At 43.5% G+C, this 21,521-nt stretch overlaps 1 protein-coding gene across 1 annotated transcript in view; it reads left to right on the top strand.

Annotated features, from left to right (window-relative positions):
• prr12b (proline rich 12b) overlaps window positions 1-21,521 on the top strand; it is a 35,480-nt gene that overhangs the window by 3,808 nt on the left and 10,151 nt on the right. The window contains exons 2-7 of the mRNA XM_083931703.1: window positions 5,876-6,033; window positions 8,855-9,016; window positions 9,247-13,784; window positions 14,375-14,584; window positions 16,623-16,697; window positions 19,535-20,369. Of these exons, the coding sequence (XP_083787829.1) occupies window positions 5,876-6,033; window positions 8,855-9,016; window positions 9,247-13,784; window positions 14,375-14,584; window positions 16,623-16,697; window positions 19,535-20,369 (5,978 nt within the window). The remainder of the gene's footprint in view (window positions 1-5,875; window positions 6,034-8,854; window positions 9,017-9,246; window positions 13,785-14,374; window positions 14,585-16,622; window positions 16,698-19,534; window positions 20,370-21,521) is intronic.

Here is a 21,521-nt window from a genome sequence, read left to right as displayed (position 1 = left end):
ATAAACAAACAAAACATATGTAAAGCTGTTGTTAGTCTGACAGTATTTAGGCCAATGTGTTAGTGTATTCATGTTGGGAGACATGTTGTCGGAGTTGCTAAAACATGCATGAAGTGTTTTGGTTGCATAACTGCGTTGAGGATGTGAGATCAACTGCAGTGCTGAGCAGCATGTTGGTCTAAATGTGTTGTGAAGAGCTTTGAAAAAGTGAACATAGCATTGATAGATACACTCCTGGACAAATCTTAAGACCAGGGGAAACGGTCCTAAGTAGAGCTTCAAAATGCAAAAAATGAGAAACAGGAGCAAGAGGCAAAAAATATAAAATAGGCAATTTATTAAAAACTGCATTTGAACCGAAACAGGCTGTTTATCAGCTGATCAGAAGTTTAAGACCAGAGCCTTAAAAGGTCAAAATCTGCACTAAAATTTTAAAATTCACATCATTTTCAGTCAGACATTCACACTGTCATGACCTTGGGATGGCAAAGGCAAAAAGGCTTTCTGACTTTGAACGCGGCAGGATTGTTGAGCTGCACAAGCAATGGCTCCAATGTGCCATCGCTGTCGAGGTCGGATGCATTAAGGCGGTCATTTTATATTGCTTAAAAGATCCTGAGGGTTATGGGACAAAGAGGAAAAAAAAAGTCAAGTGGTAGACCCAAAAAATGTCACATGCGCTGAGCAGGAGGATCTGACGGGCTGTCCGTGATAAAACAGGCCGGTCCTCGACCCAAATGGAGGCCCTTACTGATGCTGACTGCAGCCCGATTATCTCAAGACAGCGCACAGACGGGGGGGCCCTCAAATGCAACATCTCCACATAGTCAGCCCCCGTTTGACGCCCCTTCACGACCTGAAGCTCCGTTGTTGAATTGAAGGAATACGCTCCCCAGATCGTGATGGAGCCTCCTTCCTTGTGCTGCATAGAAAACATCTCCATTGGGAGCTCCTTTAGCATTCCAGTAACGTCGGAAGGGTTACGTTTTTTCTTGTCAGAGAATAAAACTTCATTCCACTTGTCCCATGTTTGGTGCTCCCTTGGGACAGCCCATCGGATCCTCCGACATTTTTTTGGGGGCAACCACCTGACTTTTTTGTCCCATAACCCTCAGGATCTTTTAAGAGATTCAAAGCGACTTACAGCGTCCAACCTCAGCAGTGATGGCAGATTGCGAGGGCCCTTGCTTGTGCAGCTCAACAATCCTGCCACGTTCAAAGACAGAAAACCTTTTTGCCTTTGCCATGAGGAGGACAGGACAGTGTGAATGCCCAACAGAAAATGATGTGAAAGCCAGATTATAGCACGGATTTTTGACTTTTTAACGGCACACTCACATCGTCCGTTCGTACCGTGCCCAAGCATGATTCGCAGCTAAAGTCTAGTTCGTTTGACCAGTGACAACTGTTACGCACCCAGGCACGGCATGCTTGCCGGCTGCGGCCTGGTTGAGAGAGGTGGGCTTTAGTAAAGCACGGATGCACACGTACAGGCATGAGCATATGTACGTGTACAAGCATGAGCATCGACGGTGGTTCTGATGTCTATTCATATACGACCATTCCCTGCGACGGACATTCAAAAAGATGCCGCCGAATGGTTCGCAGTGGTCTGATGTGGAGGTGGAGTGTTTACTGCATTTGGTCAGATGAAAATATTCAAAAACAGTCAGACAAAACTAAACCTCAGAACGGTGATGACGTATAAGGAATAATCATTCGATTAGAGGCGTAGATCATTTCAGGTAGTGTACGTGCCATCGGCCCTGGGCTGCGGGGGAAGAGGCAGAGGGTGACAATTAAGTGAAAGCACGGCACGGATCATCCGGGCTAAGTGTAAGTGCGCCCTAAGGCTATGGTCTTAAACTTCTGATCAGCTGATAAACTGCCCGTTTCAGTTCAAATGCAGTTTTTAATAAATTGCCCATTTTCTATTTTTGTCTCTTGCTCCTGTTTCTTCTTTTTGTATTTTGAAGGTCTACTTACAACCTGGTTACTATCCACCACTGCAAGTACAAATATTTGTAATTTTCCCCGGTCTTAAGATTTCGTTCAGGAGTGTATGTGTGTGCTTCTACCATATTTTACAAGAAAAAAAGGGAACATGCCAGACAATCAGAAATAACAATTATGGGTGGCCATGGAATAAGTTCATACAGCATGTATTCTACGTTCTACATGGTGTATGCTGTTGGCCTGATTCCTTCCCACATTCACAGGAACACAATCGACCTTGGAAAAAACAACCAGAGCAAAATGATGGCATGACTGTGTTCAGACACTGCTGTGGCTCTTCTGCGACGAAGACTGTGCTGTTTTTTTGTCTTATGCGGTTCTTTTGGCGTCTCTATTTCCCAGTTATACCACCTCTAGTATAGATTGTGCCTTAAGCTAGAAAAGGCCTAGGTGATTAATAGGGTTATATTTGTTAGTGATATAAGGATACATTTACAATTGCACAATAAAACTGTCAATAAAAAAAATATCTGGCTGGCCACCTAACCTAAACTGAGAGTTCTCTGTAATAATGATATTATACAGTAGAGATCAAAATTAGAGAACAAAGTATAGATACTTGATTTATTATGAAATATTGTTATTTTGTCCAGAATTTGATAGAATATCCGATGTGGCTATACCACTGCTGTACTAGCATGTTTTTTTAAGTGACCAAGGCACTTCAACAAAAACCTTAATTATGTTAAAAAAAAAAAAGAAGCAGTGAGTAAAATTAGAGATCAGTAACTACCGTGTTGAAATCTGCTCTTCTGACACAGTGGAAGTGTAGAGGCCACAGCTTTGAATGACTTCAGCATATCTGCGCCCACAGGACATCACTAGTTTCTCACACTGCTCTGGTTTGATCTTGGTCCATTCTGACTCACTCTTCCAAAGTTCACTAAGTGGGTTATCCTAGATATTACTGTGTCACCAAGGATTTTCCAGAGATTCTCTTTGGGGTTTAGATCTGGACTCTGGTCTGGCCATTTCATTGTTTCAGTATTCTTAGCTTCAAGGAACTGCTGCACCTGTTTTGCAGTGTGACAGGGGGCATTGTCTTACATGAAAACTGCTGTCTCAGGGTTTCAGTCACCTTAGAGCGGCTTGTCATCTAGTAACCAGGAGAGCCGCAGTTAATAGGGTGTGTCCAACAATTAAGTAAATTATCACCAGGTGCAGATTGAAACCAAAAACTGGGAAAAGTCTTCTCTAATTGTGCTCAGTTTTTTTTTTTTTTTTTACACAATAAAGGTTTTTGTTGAAGGGCCGTGGCTCTTTCTAAAAACATGCTAGGACAGTAGTGGTATAGACACAGCTGATATCTGTATATCAGAATAAATCAAGTATGTATACTTTGTTCTCTTGGCGCCTCTGCACTGTCATTGTAGCCAAGGAATGACTGTAACAGCACTGTAGCTGCACTTTCTACATATATATATATATATATATATATATATATATATAATACAGGCTTTGTGTGTTTTTCACAAAGCCTGTATTTTTGTGTTTTTTGTGTAAGGTTTTTAAAAATCTTTTCACAGTATTTATAAAGCACCATGACCCACTTCATAATTTGAAAATAGACAGACACGGAGTCTTGCTTTTTACTGTATGGGACCTTTTAATATCACAACCAATGTCACTATAGATGAAGCTATGGCCTATTTATACCGTTTCAAAATAATGTCATTAAACCCAAATCAATAGCTCACCACCACTGGAGACTACCACATGGATAACAAACATTTCTGTAAGCCTCAAAATATCTTTTCAGTCATAGCTTCAGTTGTTACAGCAGCAATTTGATGCATCATAAAGTCCTGTTCCGAGCACAGTTAGATTTGATTCTGCCTTTACATTCTGTATCTACTGTCAATGGGACAAAATATGGCTGAGGCACGTCCGAGTATGGATATCCTTACAGATATGGCATAGCACCAAGCAGCACTAACTATTGCAGGGGAATTCATACATCATATATGGATTTTAAGCAGGGACAGTTTAAGGGACAGCTATTTGAGAAAAAGCCGTCAAAGTTAATATCACTAAGCAACATTGTACTTACAACGGCTACTTCTTACAGAAACTGAGGCTCTGAACATTATGTAGGGTGTGTTCATTAATCCAATCCCATGCTGCACACAACGGATACGTTATATTGGGTAAAAGAAAAACTTTTCTGTCAATAAAGAAAATACAAAAATATTGTTTAATTATTATTTATTCAAGTTGACTTTCTATAAACTATTGAAAGATAGTGGTTAATAAAGTCAAATAATACGGCAGCATCATCTCTTTCCCATTTGGTGTTACAGAAACTCGGGTTAGTTTGCTAGCATAAGTTGCCATAGTAACTGAACTTGAACCATGTTGAACTTGCTTTATGGAGCCAAATCAATTGAAAGTCAGACTGCCTGAAAAAAGTCTGGCTTATTTGGTAAACTAGCTTTATGGAATAGGCCTCTGGGGGTTGGGAACCTCTATACTGTATGTTGATAGATCGACACATACTATATTAATCCCAAATATAATTGATCTTACACTTAAAGGGAAAGAAACAAGCAAGAATAGAGGTACAGGGGAAAGAATGTTCATACTGAATGTACATTTTTCACAGATGAAGTGTAACAGGGAGATAATGGGGACCAGATGCATATGTTTGAATCTACGGTAAAGGTGCACGGTAGCTTCTGGTTGTTTAAGTTTAGTTTTTAAGAATTAAATCTGATCTAAAGGCAATTATTAAATGTATCACAATAGCTGGCCCTCCTGGGTGGGACACATTAAATACACAGTAGAGGGTGGTTTTAAACTAAATTAGCAACATTCATTAGTGGGGAGCTAGTGACAGATTATGTCCTTATTTCACAGTGGTTTGTCTGCCCAATCGACTTCCTTCTGTCTACACCCTTACCAGGCCAAGATTTTGAATTATGTCGTGTTTATGTCATGTGGGATGGAGGGTAGAGATAGAAATATTCTCATGTTTACGGCAGCCATTTGACATCGAGACACTATATCTATTAAAGACCCCCTCTGTCATAATGTGTTTTGCCCATAGACACTTACAGGTATAGATCACTGTGATGTTTGAGTGTCAGTGTGAAGACTGTACTCTATGTGCAGACTTTGACTCTTGAAGGGTGTTTTCACGTTATCTTCTGAAAGAGGACATTTCTCTGTGCTCACCGTAAATCTGAGGGGGCGTGCCAACTGGGCATTGTGACATAATCTTGATCCAGTCTGTAATTTGCACAAGTGTGATGTGTGTCACACACAGAATGAACTTTTCAGTAAAGTCGGTTACCTTGAGTAACGTACTTTGGTCGATTTGAGGCACCCATGTTTGTTTGCACATATTAGATTCCAGAAAACTCCCAGGTGTGGTTACGACTTGAATGCTTACGTTTTTGGAAACTCACAAACTTAATCTTAGCAACAAGTCTGTGAACTGTAGTTGTTTTATCTCTTCTTTTTTATAGATTATTTTTTTGGCAGTTTTCAAGCCTTTTATTAGATAGGACCGACAGGAAATGGGCTGAGAGAGAGAGAAAGGGGGACCTTCTCTAACCACTGGGCCACTGGCCACCCCAATGGTTGTTTTATCTTAATCTTTTTTAGTTTCTGGTTATAATGTCAAAACATGCAGATTCTATCAGGCAGTACAGAGACAGAAAATCTCAGGGAGGCGCTTCAGCTTTTCAGAAAGGATGCTAGTGGAAAAGATGCTACATATAAGGCTAGAAGCTTGCATTTGACATTGCTGTCAGACATAGTGGAGAGTACATGCTCAGGTAAACAGGTAAATGTGAAAGCACGACATTAAGGCTTGTCCAGTATAAGACAGCAAACCTTATAACAATGTGTTCCTCAGCCTCGTGTATGGGAGCTCCAGGTCGTCCCACCCAGACTCAGAGCTGCTCCACCGGCAAACCTATGGCGCCCCTCACCCCCTTCAGGGCTATGCAACCAACCACCACCCCGGAAGCTCCAGACAAGGTGCCGCCTGGGGTGCTGCTGGACGCACACTTGGTAAGCATTCACTTGATTCATTTTTGGAGAAAAACAAATCCCAAGTTTTGTTTTTTGTTACAGGAAAACACTTAAACTGTGGGGAGGTAGAAGCAAAAATATTAGAATTTGAAGTAGAGTGAGTCCTCTTCCTGTCGCCCCCCTCTCCCCTCTCTGCCCCTCTCCCCTCCCACCACACAAGCACAGGCTTTTTACAGTACCTTGTACAAATACTATTTCATCTATTTTATAAAGTATATGGTTTTAATGCATTTGTCATACTCTCTTTTAGCCTAACTCTGACAGTAGCGTCTCATAGATGGAGAGAAACTGCTCATAGTTTAGCTCTTTAACCGTACCAAAAGGTTCACAGAGCTGGGTGCACAGAAGCAGCCACCGGCCACTCCAGATCCACTAAACAGAGTGCTAAATAATGATTTGAATGTTAATATTGATAATGTAATGGTAACAGTTGACATACATTGCTGGAATTTATGAACCAGCTTCCACACAATCTTGAAGCCATGTTCACAGAGAAGTTGCACAGCTGGCGTTAGCCTTTAGCCTACCATCCACAAATACCTGCTCGTCTTTCTGCTCGCCATTTCCTCTCGCCATTTCCTCTCGTCGTTTTCTCTCGTCATTTCCTCTCCTTGTTTCCTTGTCGTTTTCAGGAGGGGAAAATTTGAAGAAAAAGGGGTACATAAGTCAGAATAATGGGGGATTAATGAGTGACACTGCACCTTGTATTTTGTGTTCTTTATTATTTATTTTAACTTTATTGTGGGGGTTCTCCTCTTTAATCAGTGGTGGAAGAGGTACTGCATTAAAAAAGTACTAAAAGTCCTGCATTCAGAGTTCTAAGTAGAAGTAAGTCATTAAGTAAGAGAGTACAAGTACAGATGTATTATCAGCAAAATATACGTGCATGTACTGATGACTGATATATTACTATATACATGCCATTAGATTTTTAATACTGATGCAACAATGTGTAACTGTACCAAGACAAGTGCAGTGATGCTCTAGGTTAAGACTCATTAACTTAACTTTTAATGACTTCTGGTTCTCTTCACACAGTTCTCTTTACTTGTCACTACTGTCACATAGAAAACACAGCTTTCAGAGAATTTAATACAAGGATTTAATACAACACTGAGTACAGATTTCACCTATGAGCCTTCAGCTCACAGTATTACCGAGACTTTTCCCAATTAAGGAAAGAAGATTCAAGGTTGGTTGACTGCCATTTGTCAAAAAATGAAATCAGAGCAAGTATGGAAGATGGGGAAAAAAGTATGAAAGATCAACTCTGGTACAGGGTCATATAGTGAGGCTCCATCAGGCTGCATTGTGCCACTTCAGGAGAGATTTCCACTCCAACCAAGAATATCAAAGGTCTATGGCTATAAAAAGTTTACAGACGCACATCTCATGTCCCATTAGGACTTAATGTCACTGCAGAGGCATGCCAGACTTGGACCTGTCACGCAAAGCTTTTTGAATGATGAATTTGATGAATAATCGAATAAACCCCAATCAGCCTGGCTTGTCCTTGCTGCAATGTATGTTTATTTCAACAACACAAATCTGACACAAGACAAGCCTTTCGCACACACATGTACGGTCTCTATCAAAAACTCCACAAACCAGTTCTTCTTACACTTGTCTCAACTTTATATGAAACCCAATCCTTGAAGAAATCACGCCATAAGGAAGCGGTAGACAGTGCTTGTGGCTTGCAGCCAAGACCAGTTCTCATCCATGCTTATTATGAAGATGAACCATCTCCAAGGTCCCCTCATACAAAGTATGCCAAGTGTGAAGGTCCCCAAAGCCCCCCCAGGTTCTTTAGCCAACAACGCATACTCATACATTTCCTCATCCTCAAAGGATCTTTCTACCACACAAACATGGTCTAATATGATACTGTAACAAAGATGTGCAGCTGTTGCCTATTCATTTATTTTTCCATCTTACACCACTTGCTTTTTTAGTTTACAATATATCAATATGCTAAACAAGTTATTACAAAACACTATTTGAACTGGGTCAATTTGGTTTCTTCTCTTGCTGTTTTTATACTAGCTAGACAATCCAAGTGATAAAATGTGCAGAATTTCTTGTAAATGTCTCATGGATCTTCTCATTGTTAACTTTCACTACCTTTACATTTCTAAGTCAACCAGATGTTTTATCATTCTCAGTATGACAATATTGATAAACACAATGCAAGCGTGTAATAATAACAACAACAATAATTGTAATATATAATTTAATTGATAGATAATGAGAACCAAGACTCTTTTCAAAGCAGTGCATCCAAAGCAGCCAAGGTGGACTGCTACATCTTGTGCAGAGTGTGAGTGGTTCCAGACGCACCTCCCGTTTTTGCTCATATATAGTGAGTGTTGTTGCGGCATGTGCAGTGCAAACAGTTTGCTATGGTGGAATATAAATGAAGGGTAGGGTGATTAAACACTGATCTCTCAATCACTAAGGTTATTTAGTTCTCTCACATCTCTTAAACAGCGGTGCCAATCACAGTGTTCCATGATGAAAATGGTTCGCCAAATGAGAAAAGACATCAGCCGTCTATCCACATAGGAACATGATATTATTGTCTGCTTGGATAGTGCAGAGAGGCAGAATGTAAATACATGGCTTCTCTATGTATTTTCAACACAGTGAGCTACATAGTAATCATAACTGTTATATGCCACACTAAATGTAGTCAATTAAAAAATAGAAAGCAAAGTTTGAAAGATAGAAGTTCCAGTAAACCGTTGATATTGAGATGGTATGATCTTGATATGATTGTGGGGTTGTGCTTTGTTGCCAGGCCTCTCGGGGTTGTTTGACGCCAGCCTCCACCATGCCAGCCCCTCGGGTCCCGACCCCTCCGTCATGAATCTGATTTCAGCACTGGAGTCGCGGGGTCCACAGCCGCCACCCTCTGCTTCCTCCCTCCTCTCTCAGTTTCGCACTCCCTCTTGGCAGACTGGTGAGTTGTTATTAGGGTAATGCTAAACTTGTGAGAAAAAAAAGAATAAATGTTGTTGCTCTTATTACTGTTGGAATACTATTATTGCTAAATGATGAATAATAATTTAATTTCAAAATAATTTGCATTCATTTAATTTGCAAACATCCAAGTTCATAGTCATTAGTAGTTGTTAAATTTGAATAGTGACTTGTTAACCAACACTGTCCATGTAATGTTATGTCCTGTAGCAATGCATACACCGGCCCCAGCGGAACTCTTTATTTCAGGGGCACTTCCTGGTGCCAGCTCCTTCCCCTCCTCCTCAGCCCTTTCTGCATACCAGCATCCTGGCTCCTTCTCTGGACGATCTTTCACTCCCTCACTATCCCTGCAGGACACGCCTACATTTAGTCCAACCTCCAACGGTTTGCTATCCCCCCATGATCCCCTGCTGCACATCAAAGCACCCTCCCAGGCCAGCTTGGGCTTTGATCGCTTGCTGTCTTCCCAGACTGCTACCTACCGGGGCTCCCAGGAGCCCCAACCCCCTCCTCAGACCCAAGTCCCTCCTACCTCCTCCAGTTGCCACTTGTCCCCTCACCAGTTCAATCTGTTGTCCTCCCAGCTCCACAACCAGTCCTCCCAGCTCTATAATGCCTCCATGTTCTCTTCCACACCAGCCCTGCTGCCTACAGCTCCCCCTCCGCCCCAGCCTCCCCCAGAGAGGGCAGTTTCCCGGCAGGACAGTGTGATCAAGCATTACCAACGCTCGTCCCCCGCCCAGTCCACAACACTCCCTCCACAGCAATATGTCAACTGTGATGGCTCATCAAGCTACCAGCAGATAGCCAGCCACCAACGGCATTCTAGACTGTCCTGCAGTCCCCTGGAGGAACAGAGCCCATCCTCTGACCCCAAGCCCCCAACACGGTTGGAATCCAAGGCTTATCGACCTATCATCCAAACCCCCTACCCATCCTCGTCCTCCAGCTCCTCAGCCCCATCCTCATCCGGCACTAAGGGAGCCAAGAGTTCCAGCTCCAGTAGTGGCTACTCCTCTTCAGGCTCAGCATCATCCTCTTCCCGTACCCCACACACTCCACCATCAGCCTCCTCCACTTCCTCTTCATCCTCTTCTAGCTCCAAGACAAGCGCTGGCTCCTTGTCTGCTCCCTCTTGTCAGCAGCCCACACCCCAGTCGGCACCGGCACCACCTCTACCAGTTGTGTCATCCAACCTTGTTCAACAGCCAGCACCCAAACAATGCCTCTCCACCTATGGCTCACCTGTGGCCAAATCCAGCACAGGCCTACCAGACCAAACCCCTCCCCAGCAACATGCCCAGTCCTACTCTCCCAATCAGCCTCCATCTACACACATGGCCCAGCCTTATGGAGGATTTAACTCACCTCATGCCCAGGACCTGAGCTCTGGAGCAGGGGGTTCCGGAGGCAAGGCCTTCACTGGTACAGGCTCAGGAGGACGCTCGTTTTCTGCAGAGATAGTCTTTGGAGACTCAAACTTTGGCTCAGCGTCTCTCAGAAGAGCAGGCAGTCCTTCCTTAGGGTATGGGAGTGCTGGAGGATCAACAGTAAGTGGAGCCGTTTCAGGAGCTGCTTCACTTGGAAGTGGAGTTGGAGCTGCAGTATCAGGGAGTGGGGCTGCTAGTGTTGGTAATGGAGGCAGCAGCTCTTACCACCTGTCTGAGTCTAGTCCCTCACCCTCCATCAATTCTACTATCAGTCGCCCTGGATTGCACTCTCCTGCCTCTGCTCGCCCCGCACAGTCCCCTGGAGGCTCAAGGGCCACTAAATATTTGTCCTCGCACCTCTCGCCTGCTTATATGTCCTCCCCACAAGGTTTCCCTGATACACGGCAAGTGCAGAGCCAGTCCTACCACACAACACCGCCCAAGCCAAAAACAGAGGCCACCATGCTTGGAGTTGAGCAATCCCAAGATGAGGAAGAGGATGATGACGATTTCCTCATCCACCACTTACTACATGCCCAGAGCTCAACTCCCCATCCTTCCCAGCATCATCCACCATCTCAGCAACTACCCCAGCCGCTCCCACAAGCTAGGGATGGGGATGGCAAGGGGGTGACCTATGACATGAACAAGATCTCAGAAGAGCGCTACCACCTTCAGAGTGTCATTCGTACCAATAACATCTCTAGCAGTTCAAGTCCTGGAATGGCAATTGGTGACGAAGCAAGTGGCTTAAACAGTCAGTTGGAAATATCACAGAAGAAACAGCAACATGCCAAATCAGAGTTGACCATATCAAAGTCCACTGCTGGAGGGGTAGCAGGGGTCACTGACTCTCTTTCCCATTCTCATACTGCCCACTCCCATCAACAACAGCATGACTCCTTGGGCTCTGTGGTCCATTATGGAAGGGGTGACCCCTACACACAGCACTCCCATCACACCTCACATGTGTCCTCACACTCTCAGCAACACTCTCAACATCCCCAAATTTCCCAGCACTCTCGGCACCCTCAACACGCACAGCACCCTCAACATACTCAACATAGCCATCCCCATTCCCACTCTCAAAGCCACCCTCACATGGAGCTGAAGAAGCCTTCAGATGCAAATGACAATGCCTACTTGTGTAACACACCAGATGTGCAACAGGCCCGACAAAACCAGGTCCCCCTCTCCCTGATAGATTCATCGCCAGACCCTCCCCAGCAAACTCACATGCTCCAGTCCGTCCTTTCTCATACCACACGCACTAAGATGGACCTCCAGCAAGCCCCTTCACAGCAGCAGCATCCTTTGAGCCAGCAGGCTATGATGGGTTCAGCCAGTGGAGCAGGGCCTGCAGGAATTGAATCCCATCCACAAAACCAGTCCTCACAGTTGCAACTCCAGCTCCAGACCCAGGGTATTGATACCCACTACAGCCTTGGAGCCCAGTCAAGAGATCAAAACCGAGCCAGTCAGAACTCAGTGTCTCCACTAGACATGCTAGACCAATCTCTTTCCCGGGCAAACAGCAGAGGCAGTGGAGGAGCTCTGGACAGAACAGGAGTTGGGGTGACAGTGACAGGAGGTGAAGGAGGTGGTGGAGACAGGCATAGACAGCAGCACAGGCTAACACCCCACCACCATCCTCAACAAGCAGCCTCAGATCTCCATGACTTCCTCTCTGAACCAGATTTGGGCTTGTCCACCCCTTCACACCTGCACCACCTCAACCAGCCTCAGGCCCATGCCCACCCCCATGCCCACCATCAACAACAAGCACACACTCACCATCAGATGGCACACTCTCAATTAGCTCATCCACACTCCCACCAGATGGCAGCCAATATGGGAACTCCCCAACAACAGCAGCAGTCCCAACAACGAGAGCTTGAAACTCTGTCACACTCCCAGTTAGACCAGCTCAAACAACATCAGTTTGACACAGTTAGCCCAGTGGGCAAAGTAGGACAGAATCAAGTTCAGCAGCAACAGCAGCAGCGGTTTGCGCCTCTGTCATCCATCTGCTTTCCAGACTCTCTCTTACATGATGAAGACCGCTCTTTCTTTCCTGAGATGGAGGACATGTTTTGTTCAGCTGACTATAAGTCAAGCTGTGCTGAGGATTCTGGGGCAGGACAGGCTGCTCAAGAAAGCCTCACCCAGGGCCATGGGCAGGGGCAAGAGAGTATGGGGGCCTTGAAAACAGGGGCTGCTGGGGAAGGCTATAATATGGTTGGTCTTCACAATGATCAAAGCTATGGACAGTATTGCCACAGCCTTCCAGGAACAGGAAATGTCAATCTACACTTAGACCTTGACTCTATGAAGACCCACGAGCTTCCTTCCACTGTGAATACTGACCAGCTTGGCCTCATCCAATCTCAAACACCCACTTTGGGGTTGAGTTCAGCAGTTCAAGGCGATGGCTCAGTCAACAAGATGATGGGAGCTGTAGGAGTGGGTGGAAGTTCAAGTACTGCTGGTCTGACCTCACCTATATTCTGTTCCTCTCGACCCAAGAAACTGCTGAAGACCAGCTCATTTCACCTGCTCAAACAGCGGCGTGAGCCGCAAACTCAAACAAAGAAAAGCTATGCGCAGGAATACGAATTTGAGGACGATGAGGACAAAGCCGATGTTCCAGCTGACATTCGCCTCAATTGTCGGCGCATTCCTGACCTGCTCCCTGACTTGGTGTCTAGTTGTAGGAAGGCTGTTGGGGCATCAGGAGCAAGTGGGCTCAGTCCACTGATGGGTGACATGGACTTCTGCCACCCATCCAGCTATTCTTCCCTTGGACACCCTCCACAACTCCTTCCCAATGATGGCCCTAAAAAAAGAGGCAGGAAACCAACTAAACCAAAACGTGAAGGCCCTCCTCGCCCAAGAGGTAGACCACGTATACGCCCTCTTCCTGAGCCTCCCTATTGCAGGGGGCTGATGGGCTCAGTGCCTGGAGAAAATAAGAGGGGTCGTGGACGGGGTCGAGGGCGAGGCAGAAGGGAGGAAGGGCTTGTTGAAATGCATCAAGATTTGAGCAAAGCACAAAGCCTCCCGTACCATCAGCAGCATCCACAACAACAGTTCAGCCAACAGCAGCATCTCCAACAGCATCCACAGGAACATCACAGACCGCAGGCAGACCACCAAGCACCACAACAACAGCACCAGCTGCATCATCAGCAGCAGCATGTGTCCTGTCCTCACCTCCAACCACATCATCAACAGCAGCAACAGCATCATCATCAACAACCACAGCAACCATCCCAGCAGCAGCAGCAGCAGCAAGATCCAATCAGACCTATCAAGGTAATAGTGGAAAGAACAGATAATCTAGGTCTGTACTTATCGAGAATCATAGTCACGCCTAAAAGCTTGAACGTAAAAAAGCTGAAATGGTCCTGGTTTATCAAATCACTTAATGCAAGAAATAGACCATACGGTATCAAAATAATAATAATCTGCCATTATTATTGCTGCACTGTAAAAAATAAATATATATATATCTATAGTTACTGTATATGTCTGTATAATTTGTGTTTTTAACTCCTGCTGCTTATGTTTACGAGTCTGCCCTCAATACTTCTTAAAACACTTGCTTGTTACCACAGTGTGCGATACATTTCCTTTTGCCAGTTCTGGTCTAACACAAATTAGATTAGTCTAAGAGCAAAACTGAACAACAAGTCATGCTTAGCATTATAGCATTATAGACTTGTGTAATATATCTCTGTGAAACCAACCCCTGAGGGGTTTTAAAACAATCAGCATCACTGACCTATGATGCAGATATCTTAGCTAGCCAAGCTACAATGATATAATCTTGTAGACTTTATGCTAAAAGTTCTTCTGAGTGTATTCCATCTAACTCTAACCTTTCCATCCAACCTGTCCGTCAGATCAAGCTACCTGTTCCTTCCATGCCTCCATCAGAGTCCTTGTTGAGGACAGACTCACTGTCCAGCACCGAGCCAGTTCTGTCTGACGAATCTGTGGGGTCGGCACCATCTCTGGGCCTGAGTCCGGGACCTAGCACCGCCATGGACATCAGCAGAAATGAGGTGAACACTCAAGACAAGATGATGAAGCCTCAACAGAAAGCTGTAGAGGTAAAGAGCACATAGGAGAAGCTTAAAGAGAAGCGGATAGTTTACAGTGAGTGTAGTCATGTGACAGATCTGTCTGCCCAGGCAAAGCTCCTTTATTTGTTTTTTCTCCAATAAATGCAGAACTTGCCTTTGTTGAAGAATGACAGACTTATTTGAAGTGTAAATTTATTAGTTATAATTTCAATGGCACGTATTAAAATGTTCATGGATGGCGACTGCCTTGTATGATTTCAGAGCAGAATTGACCATGCATATTTAAATGGACTGGCACTGTGTGATGTGTGACCAAAGCTGAGAGTTTTCTCATCTCCCCTGTCAAATTATACACAACAGCTTGAGGGGGAGTGGCTTTTTCTCAAGGGAAGGACGTATATCTAGCAAAGAATTATTATTTGAGCAGGAATCTGAGGCTGAAACATAATTAAACCTAATGATCTGAACAGTGGATTTATTTATTCAGAAAGAAGATTTGGAAACAGGACATTTTAGGAGAGCATAACCTACCGCCTGATAGTAACCTAAAAAAGGCTTAGACCCTTTTGTTTAAAGTAATCCATAGTATGTAAGCCAATTATTGATTTATCAATATTCATCAGCTATTCTGCAAATTAATGAATTAAATGCACATTGTCTTTGAAAGTTTTTCTCTCTTCATGAAAAAAATTGAAAATTTTACAATATATAAATATGCATGGTCAATATATACATACAGACAGGCAGGCCATATGGTTTAATGAAAATGTGTCTTAAGCATAGTCAATACCCATGTTAATGTAGGCTGCTTACGTCTTACTGTTTGATGAGGTCTGACAGCTTCTGCTGCATTTCATGTTGGAGGGAAATTAAATGTAGTTGCCTCAGCAACTGTGAGATCTACTGTATCTGCAGTCAGTATTTTAGATTTCAGATCAAGTCCAACTGATACACACTTCAGTTAGCAGGTATTCCAGCAGTTATCCTCTCGTTGTGCCAGCTCTGTATTCCAGCACATTGAGTTTAAGGGTTGACACAGCTTTTAGGATGTTGCATGGTGTTCACATCTAAAGGACTCTATTACAAAACCCAATCCCACAATTTAAGAACAGTGCAGCAGGGCAGTGACCCTTAATACAGTGCAGCCAAGGCAATGAAAGAGTTTTTAAATGCCAAACATTGAAATGTTCTTGACTGGCTAAGTCAATCACAAGACATCAGTTCAACTGAGCAGCTTTTTAGGCAATCGGACACGTGACCAGAGAAGTTTACTGATCTATACCTAAACCATAATCGAAACTATTAAATAATGTTGGAGTGAATTTTCCTTGCTATGCCAGCACATAATTCATAAATGGGAACTGTAAAGGGCTTTAAACCAAATAATAATACTAATGTACCATAATGTAATGTGTGCCTATGTATCCCCACCACTGAGTAAGTCTCCGTTATACATGCAAGTGTACATCTATGTATGTTAGTAGGAAAGGATATAAGTATGCATTGATATAAGTAGAGCAGATCTGGGGAGGGTCTTTTATTGGACATTTTCAGGGGCCATTTCAGTGGGCGGGCCTGAGTACAGACATGGCAAAGCATCCCTCAGGACTCACTGTCTGCTGATGTCAAAGGGCTGTGGACTTCAGCCAGTCACTGATTGCAATGTATTTTCAACTAAATTCTTTAAATTTAAGTTTGTTACTTTTTGTTCCAAACAGGCTACAGTTTCGACAGTGTTCTCCGTGATAAATCCGGGTGCACAGCTTTAAAGGGGGCAATAAAATGATGGGACAACATCATAGATGTTATTGGAATAACATAGAGACAAAAACAGAATTGGATTTTCTGCTCCCTGTAGCTCTTTATAAACATCATTATATGAACATTATTCCTCTTAAATACATTAATGGTGCAACCCTCACCATGAAATCTTAACTAGCATCACATAACACTATTGTTAATGCAATGAAAAGGTAAAGTATATTCCGAATAAGCTCTCTAAAGGGTTTGACCTAACCTTTGTTGAACGTATTTCTGAAAACGTTTTATTTTGATGTTAACACAGATGACATGGAAGAAAGAACTTGACGATCCCCTGAATCCTGAAACCTGGGATCCGATGCAGAAGCTCTCTAGTTCAGTAAGTTGCCTCACACCCCGTATAAAATGAGCAAAGCAGGGAGCTCCATATATAATTCATACCTCATCTATTCAAACTCAAGCCTCTGGTAGAGAGAACAACACATTCTCTTCCTTCTTCTCACACCTCAGGCGCCTAAAGGCACTTATGCCAATACCTGTGTAAAAAGGTAGCATTTTGCCCAGGTGCTTATTTAAACTAAATGTAAAAAATGATTCAGTGATGTGGTCTCCAGTGTCACAAAAACACAATACTTTATTTTCCAGTCATGTTTTTGTGATTTGAGGCTGAGAGAGAAGGAGGTTATAGTTGACTGACAGCCAGTTCTTTCTGACTGACAAAAGAGAGAGGAGAGAGATGGCTGTTACCAGGGCAGCTGTTGCCACGGTTACTACATTTTTCAGTGCAGAATACTTGCTGCCACCTGCTGTCTGTTAAGCTTTATTACCTGTAGCCTTGTGTCCAGGGCCTACATTTGTCGTACTGCTTAGAGTGACATGTTAGAGCTAAGTAAAGATCCTTCACTTTTATTCCTACTCACAAATTTAAGATTAGAGACGCTACAGAGGTCGAGGTAAACACGCCGTATATTCTGATGACTGAACAAAATAGCATTTCTTTTATGATGAATAATACGTTAGCTGAATCCAAATGCATTCCTCAGTTTTAGCAACATGGATAAAGCCGCCATTGACATTGTTTGCGATCTCTTTTCATGCATCTTCACTGTCTGCACTTGTCACTGTGGTCTGTCCTTATAATGTCACTGATTTACTGATGATGCATGTTCACATCACAAATATACCAGGTTGTTGTTCATTCCACGGGCTAATTGCAACTTTACATATGAGACATTCCACACAAATAAAGTAAACGTTTTTCAAATTCAAAATATTTTTGAATAAAAAAACATGTCCCTGAGTAAAATGTAAGTATTTTCTTAAAGGATGAAAAGGACAATGTAGCAGATGCAGCCTCAGTTTGAGCGTGCATTTGATTAATCATGTGATCTCTTGAGGTATAACAGAAAGTGTGTTAGTGAGTGTTAATATTTGAAAACATCACAAAATCTAGCAGAGCAGCCAGGAATATCACATTAGTTACATGCATTTATCAAAAAATCATACATATATAAAGAGAAAATACTTCAGACCCACATCTATCCAGGTGTAGGATCTGACAATGAGCAATAGACCTTCCTAACCCAACGCATGGATTTCAAAATACCACTGCATGAAATTGGATAGCAATACAACTACAACCAATCAGAGCAATGAACAAGGTGCTGATCTAACCGACTTTGGCGGTAAGTCGCAGTCGCAGTGCTGTCTTCATCCGGTTACGCCCGCCCATACGAGATAATACGATTTGATTGGTGATTCAGGATTTTCTGACATAGTTACTGACCTCCAACATTTTGTGCCCAGAGGCAGCTGCGTACTACGATGTTATCAGTGAATCAATTAGTCAACAGAAAACAGACAACTATTTAGGTAATTGCTTATCATAAATGAATCACTTATCGATTTATTGATCATTTCCTAGTCCCAGCTTTTCTTTTTTCATGTGTTTGTAAACAGAGGGTTCGATTAGACTTTCACTGTTTGACATTTTTAAGATTTTATATACTAATTCATTAGTCAAGAATTGAGAAATTAATCATATTAATTGATGGAGAAAATAGTCTCTAATCAATAATATTTGAAGCCTTAAAACGTCATGTCAGAATATTGTTTTTCTTTATTCTAATAGGGTGATTTTGTTTGACATTAGTTCTAGTACTCATTTCTAGAAGGTTCAGAAACTATGACTATATCACTGCATTGGCATTATTGTTTGTAGTTGCGAGCCACAAAAATCAATGTTTTTTTATTAGAACAATAAGTCAAATGACTGTGTATAGTAAATTATGAAAGGGGATCTCTCATAATGATGAAATCAGTGAGAACAAGAACTCGGGAGTTGAATCTCACTCAGTTGTCCCTCCCAAGTCTGTTAGGGCCAAAATACGCCGTCGCAACACGCCACTGTCCTATTTACAGCCTCGCCCTGGAAAAAAACACATTTTTTTCCCACTCACTTCCTGCTTGTACATACCAGCTCCTGTAGCACCTCCACAGTCAAGATAATGGCGAAGATAACAAAAACGGGGATTCACACAATTTGTGTCGTGCCTTTTCAAATATTGTGAATCACTGCAACCACGAGAGGTCCCTGAGCATACAGCATTAAATGTGCACTGGTCCTGTAGTATGCAAGATTAGCTGCAGACCAAAAGACGCACACACACACACAAACACACACACAAACACACACACACACACACACACACACACACACACACACACACACACACACACACACAGACCAAACGCATGATAACAATCAGCAGTTCCCCACAGATCTATCTTTCAGATCTTCGTTGTGGTTTTACAATCTGCAACTTCACTCCTTTGGTTCACTCTCACCGCTTCAGGCAAACCTCTCTCTCTCTCTTTACAACAGACAAGTATTTTCCCTAGGAGTTGGTGAAGACCAAACCAGAGATAAAGAAGAGGGGATATGGGACGTATTCATCATTCATTCATGCATTTATTCGGGATGTGCTAACTGCTTGCTCCGCTGCCACCTGGTGGTAAAAAATAAATAAATCAATGAATGCTGCTTTAAACTCTTGTTGGGTGAACATGAGACCAAACTACTAGTTTAAACTGTTTTATCAGTGTACAAAGGATAACAGCTAACTGAAAAACCATGCTGGTGCAGTGAACAAGGAGTGGCAACATCATAAAGGACTCATCAGTGATGAGATTCTGCTCTTTTGCCTTTTGCAGGCTGATGAGAAGGCTTTCGACTTCAAACCTGGCTTCATGGCCTCTTTTTTGGATTTCCTGAAGACAGGAAAAAAACAGCCAGGCCTTGAACTGGGACATGATGGAGGTGAGCAGGAATCCCTAAACCCCTGTTCCTCTCTGAAGGGAGGGATCAGGCCCTTATCCCCGCCGCCTCCTTCCCTATCGCCAACTCCTCAGCAGCAGACTCCAGGAACCTTCAGCGACGGAGGGCAGGGCGAGGGGGCAGACCTGGCTCTCAGCAGCTGTCCGAGTCCCTGCAAGCCGCTGGATGAGGAGCTCAAAAGGAACCTGGAGACGCTGCCCTCCTTCTCCTCCGATGAGGAGGACTCAGTGAGCAAAAACCAGGACCTGCAGAAGAGCATCTCATCTGCCATTTCTGCCCTCTATGACACCCCGCACTCGTTAGCTGCGGCAATGGCTTCTGCCATGGTCAAGGCCCCACCCAGCCTGTCCCCGCCTACCCCACAGGAGCCGTCACTCAGTCCTCCTCTCCCTACCATGCCTCCTCTCATCCCTAGTATCGAGAATGGAAAAGACGAGGCGCTCTTGTACACACAGGATCAGGAAGAGCAAAAACCGGTCTCTCCTCAGTCAGATAGAGAAAAAGCAGAGGAGAAGGAGGCTAAGGAAGGACAAGAAGAGGAAGGTGGGGAGACTGCAGACAATGAAGAAATGATAGGAGATCCACAGAATATGCAACAGGGAGACCTGGAAGAGCAGCAGCTGCAGGAGCAGCAGCAGGAGGAGGAGGAAGCAGAGGAGGAGGAAGAGGAAAGCATGTCTGAAATGCAGATTTTGGAAGTTCCTAAAGTTGAAGGTAATGTATGTGTTAATCTGTGTGTTTTTTACTGTCTGTCTGCCAGTTACCCTTCTTTAAATGACATCTGAAACCTCATGACATTTCAATATTCACTGATGAGGGCCTTGAGAGAGAGAGAGCTAAAATGTGGATCTTGATTTAATATTATTTACATGAAATCAGTGTCCATGGGTGGGAGGCAGGTGAAGGACCGTGTTGATGTTGTTACTGGTAGATTTGGACCATAGACTGTATGAATATGGATGTTGTCTTTGTGACGTTAACCAAAGGTTTCTGAAGAGCCGTCATGAAGCTCAACGGCTAATTCCCAATCAACACTCACAGACATTTTGAGCTCTTTCTAATCTGAATACTTTCCACAAGTCCACATGTCTGCAGACCTTGCCTGAGGGAATCACCCAGAATACATAGTGTTCCGAGGTTACTGGAGGAAGTAACAAATTAAAAAAGGGAAACAAATAGGACTGGTTCACAGCTGTTCAGCCTGACATATTCAATTTACATAGAAACATTGGTGTTTTCAAGGTATGTGGATGGCTCCTGCCGTCACCATCTTGGCAGTGCCCGACTCTGCCTGGCCGCTCCCAGCTAGGCCTGTCACAATGACAAATTTTGCTGGGCGATAAATTGTCCCAGAAATGATTGCAGTAAGCGATAATATTGCCGTTTTGACCATTTTCAACTGATATAATGAAAATGGCATAAGTACTCTCTTTCAAAGATCAATAAATGTTTATTTCTAAAGAATATTTAATACTATAACTCGAAGACATTTAAAATAACCAAAATAAATAAACAAAGCAACCAAAAGCAATATATCAAATGGACTCTCACTTTATTTTAATACATTGGCGCGTTTAATAGCTACTGTTTTACAACAAATTCGACGCAGCGGCTCGGTTAGGTGAAGTGGTTTACCGCGGCTATTCGGTTTGTTCCTCAAGTGCTCCCACACGGCAGTTGTGGGTGGTGTTCGTCTTTGAAACCGTTTCCATCTTAACGCCAGGGGTCCACCTCCACACACAGAGACCGTGTGGCTGACAAGTGACTGACACAGCACGAGACGAGGGTTAACTCCTCATTAGGCTGAGGAAGAGAGAGGGGTCAGTGGAAACAGATGCACCGGAGTGAAAACTCTTGTCCTCCAGT

Source organism: Echiichthys vipera (assembly GCF_963691815.1).
Source record: "Echiichthys vipera genome assembly, chromosome: 17".
Taxonomy (NCBI): Eukaryota; Metazoa; Chordata; class Actinopteri; order Perciformes; family Trachinidae; genus Echiichthys; species Echiichthys vipera.
Note: the sequence above shows the minus strand (reverse complement) of the source record. Positions and strands in the feature narration are given on the sequence as shown.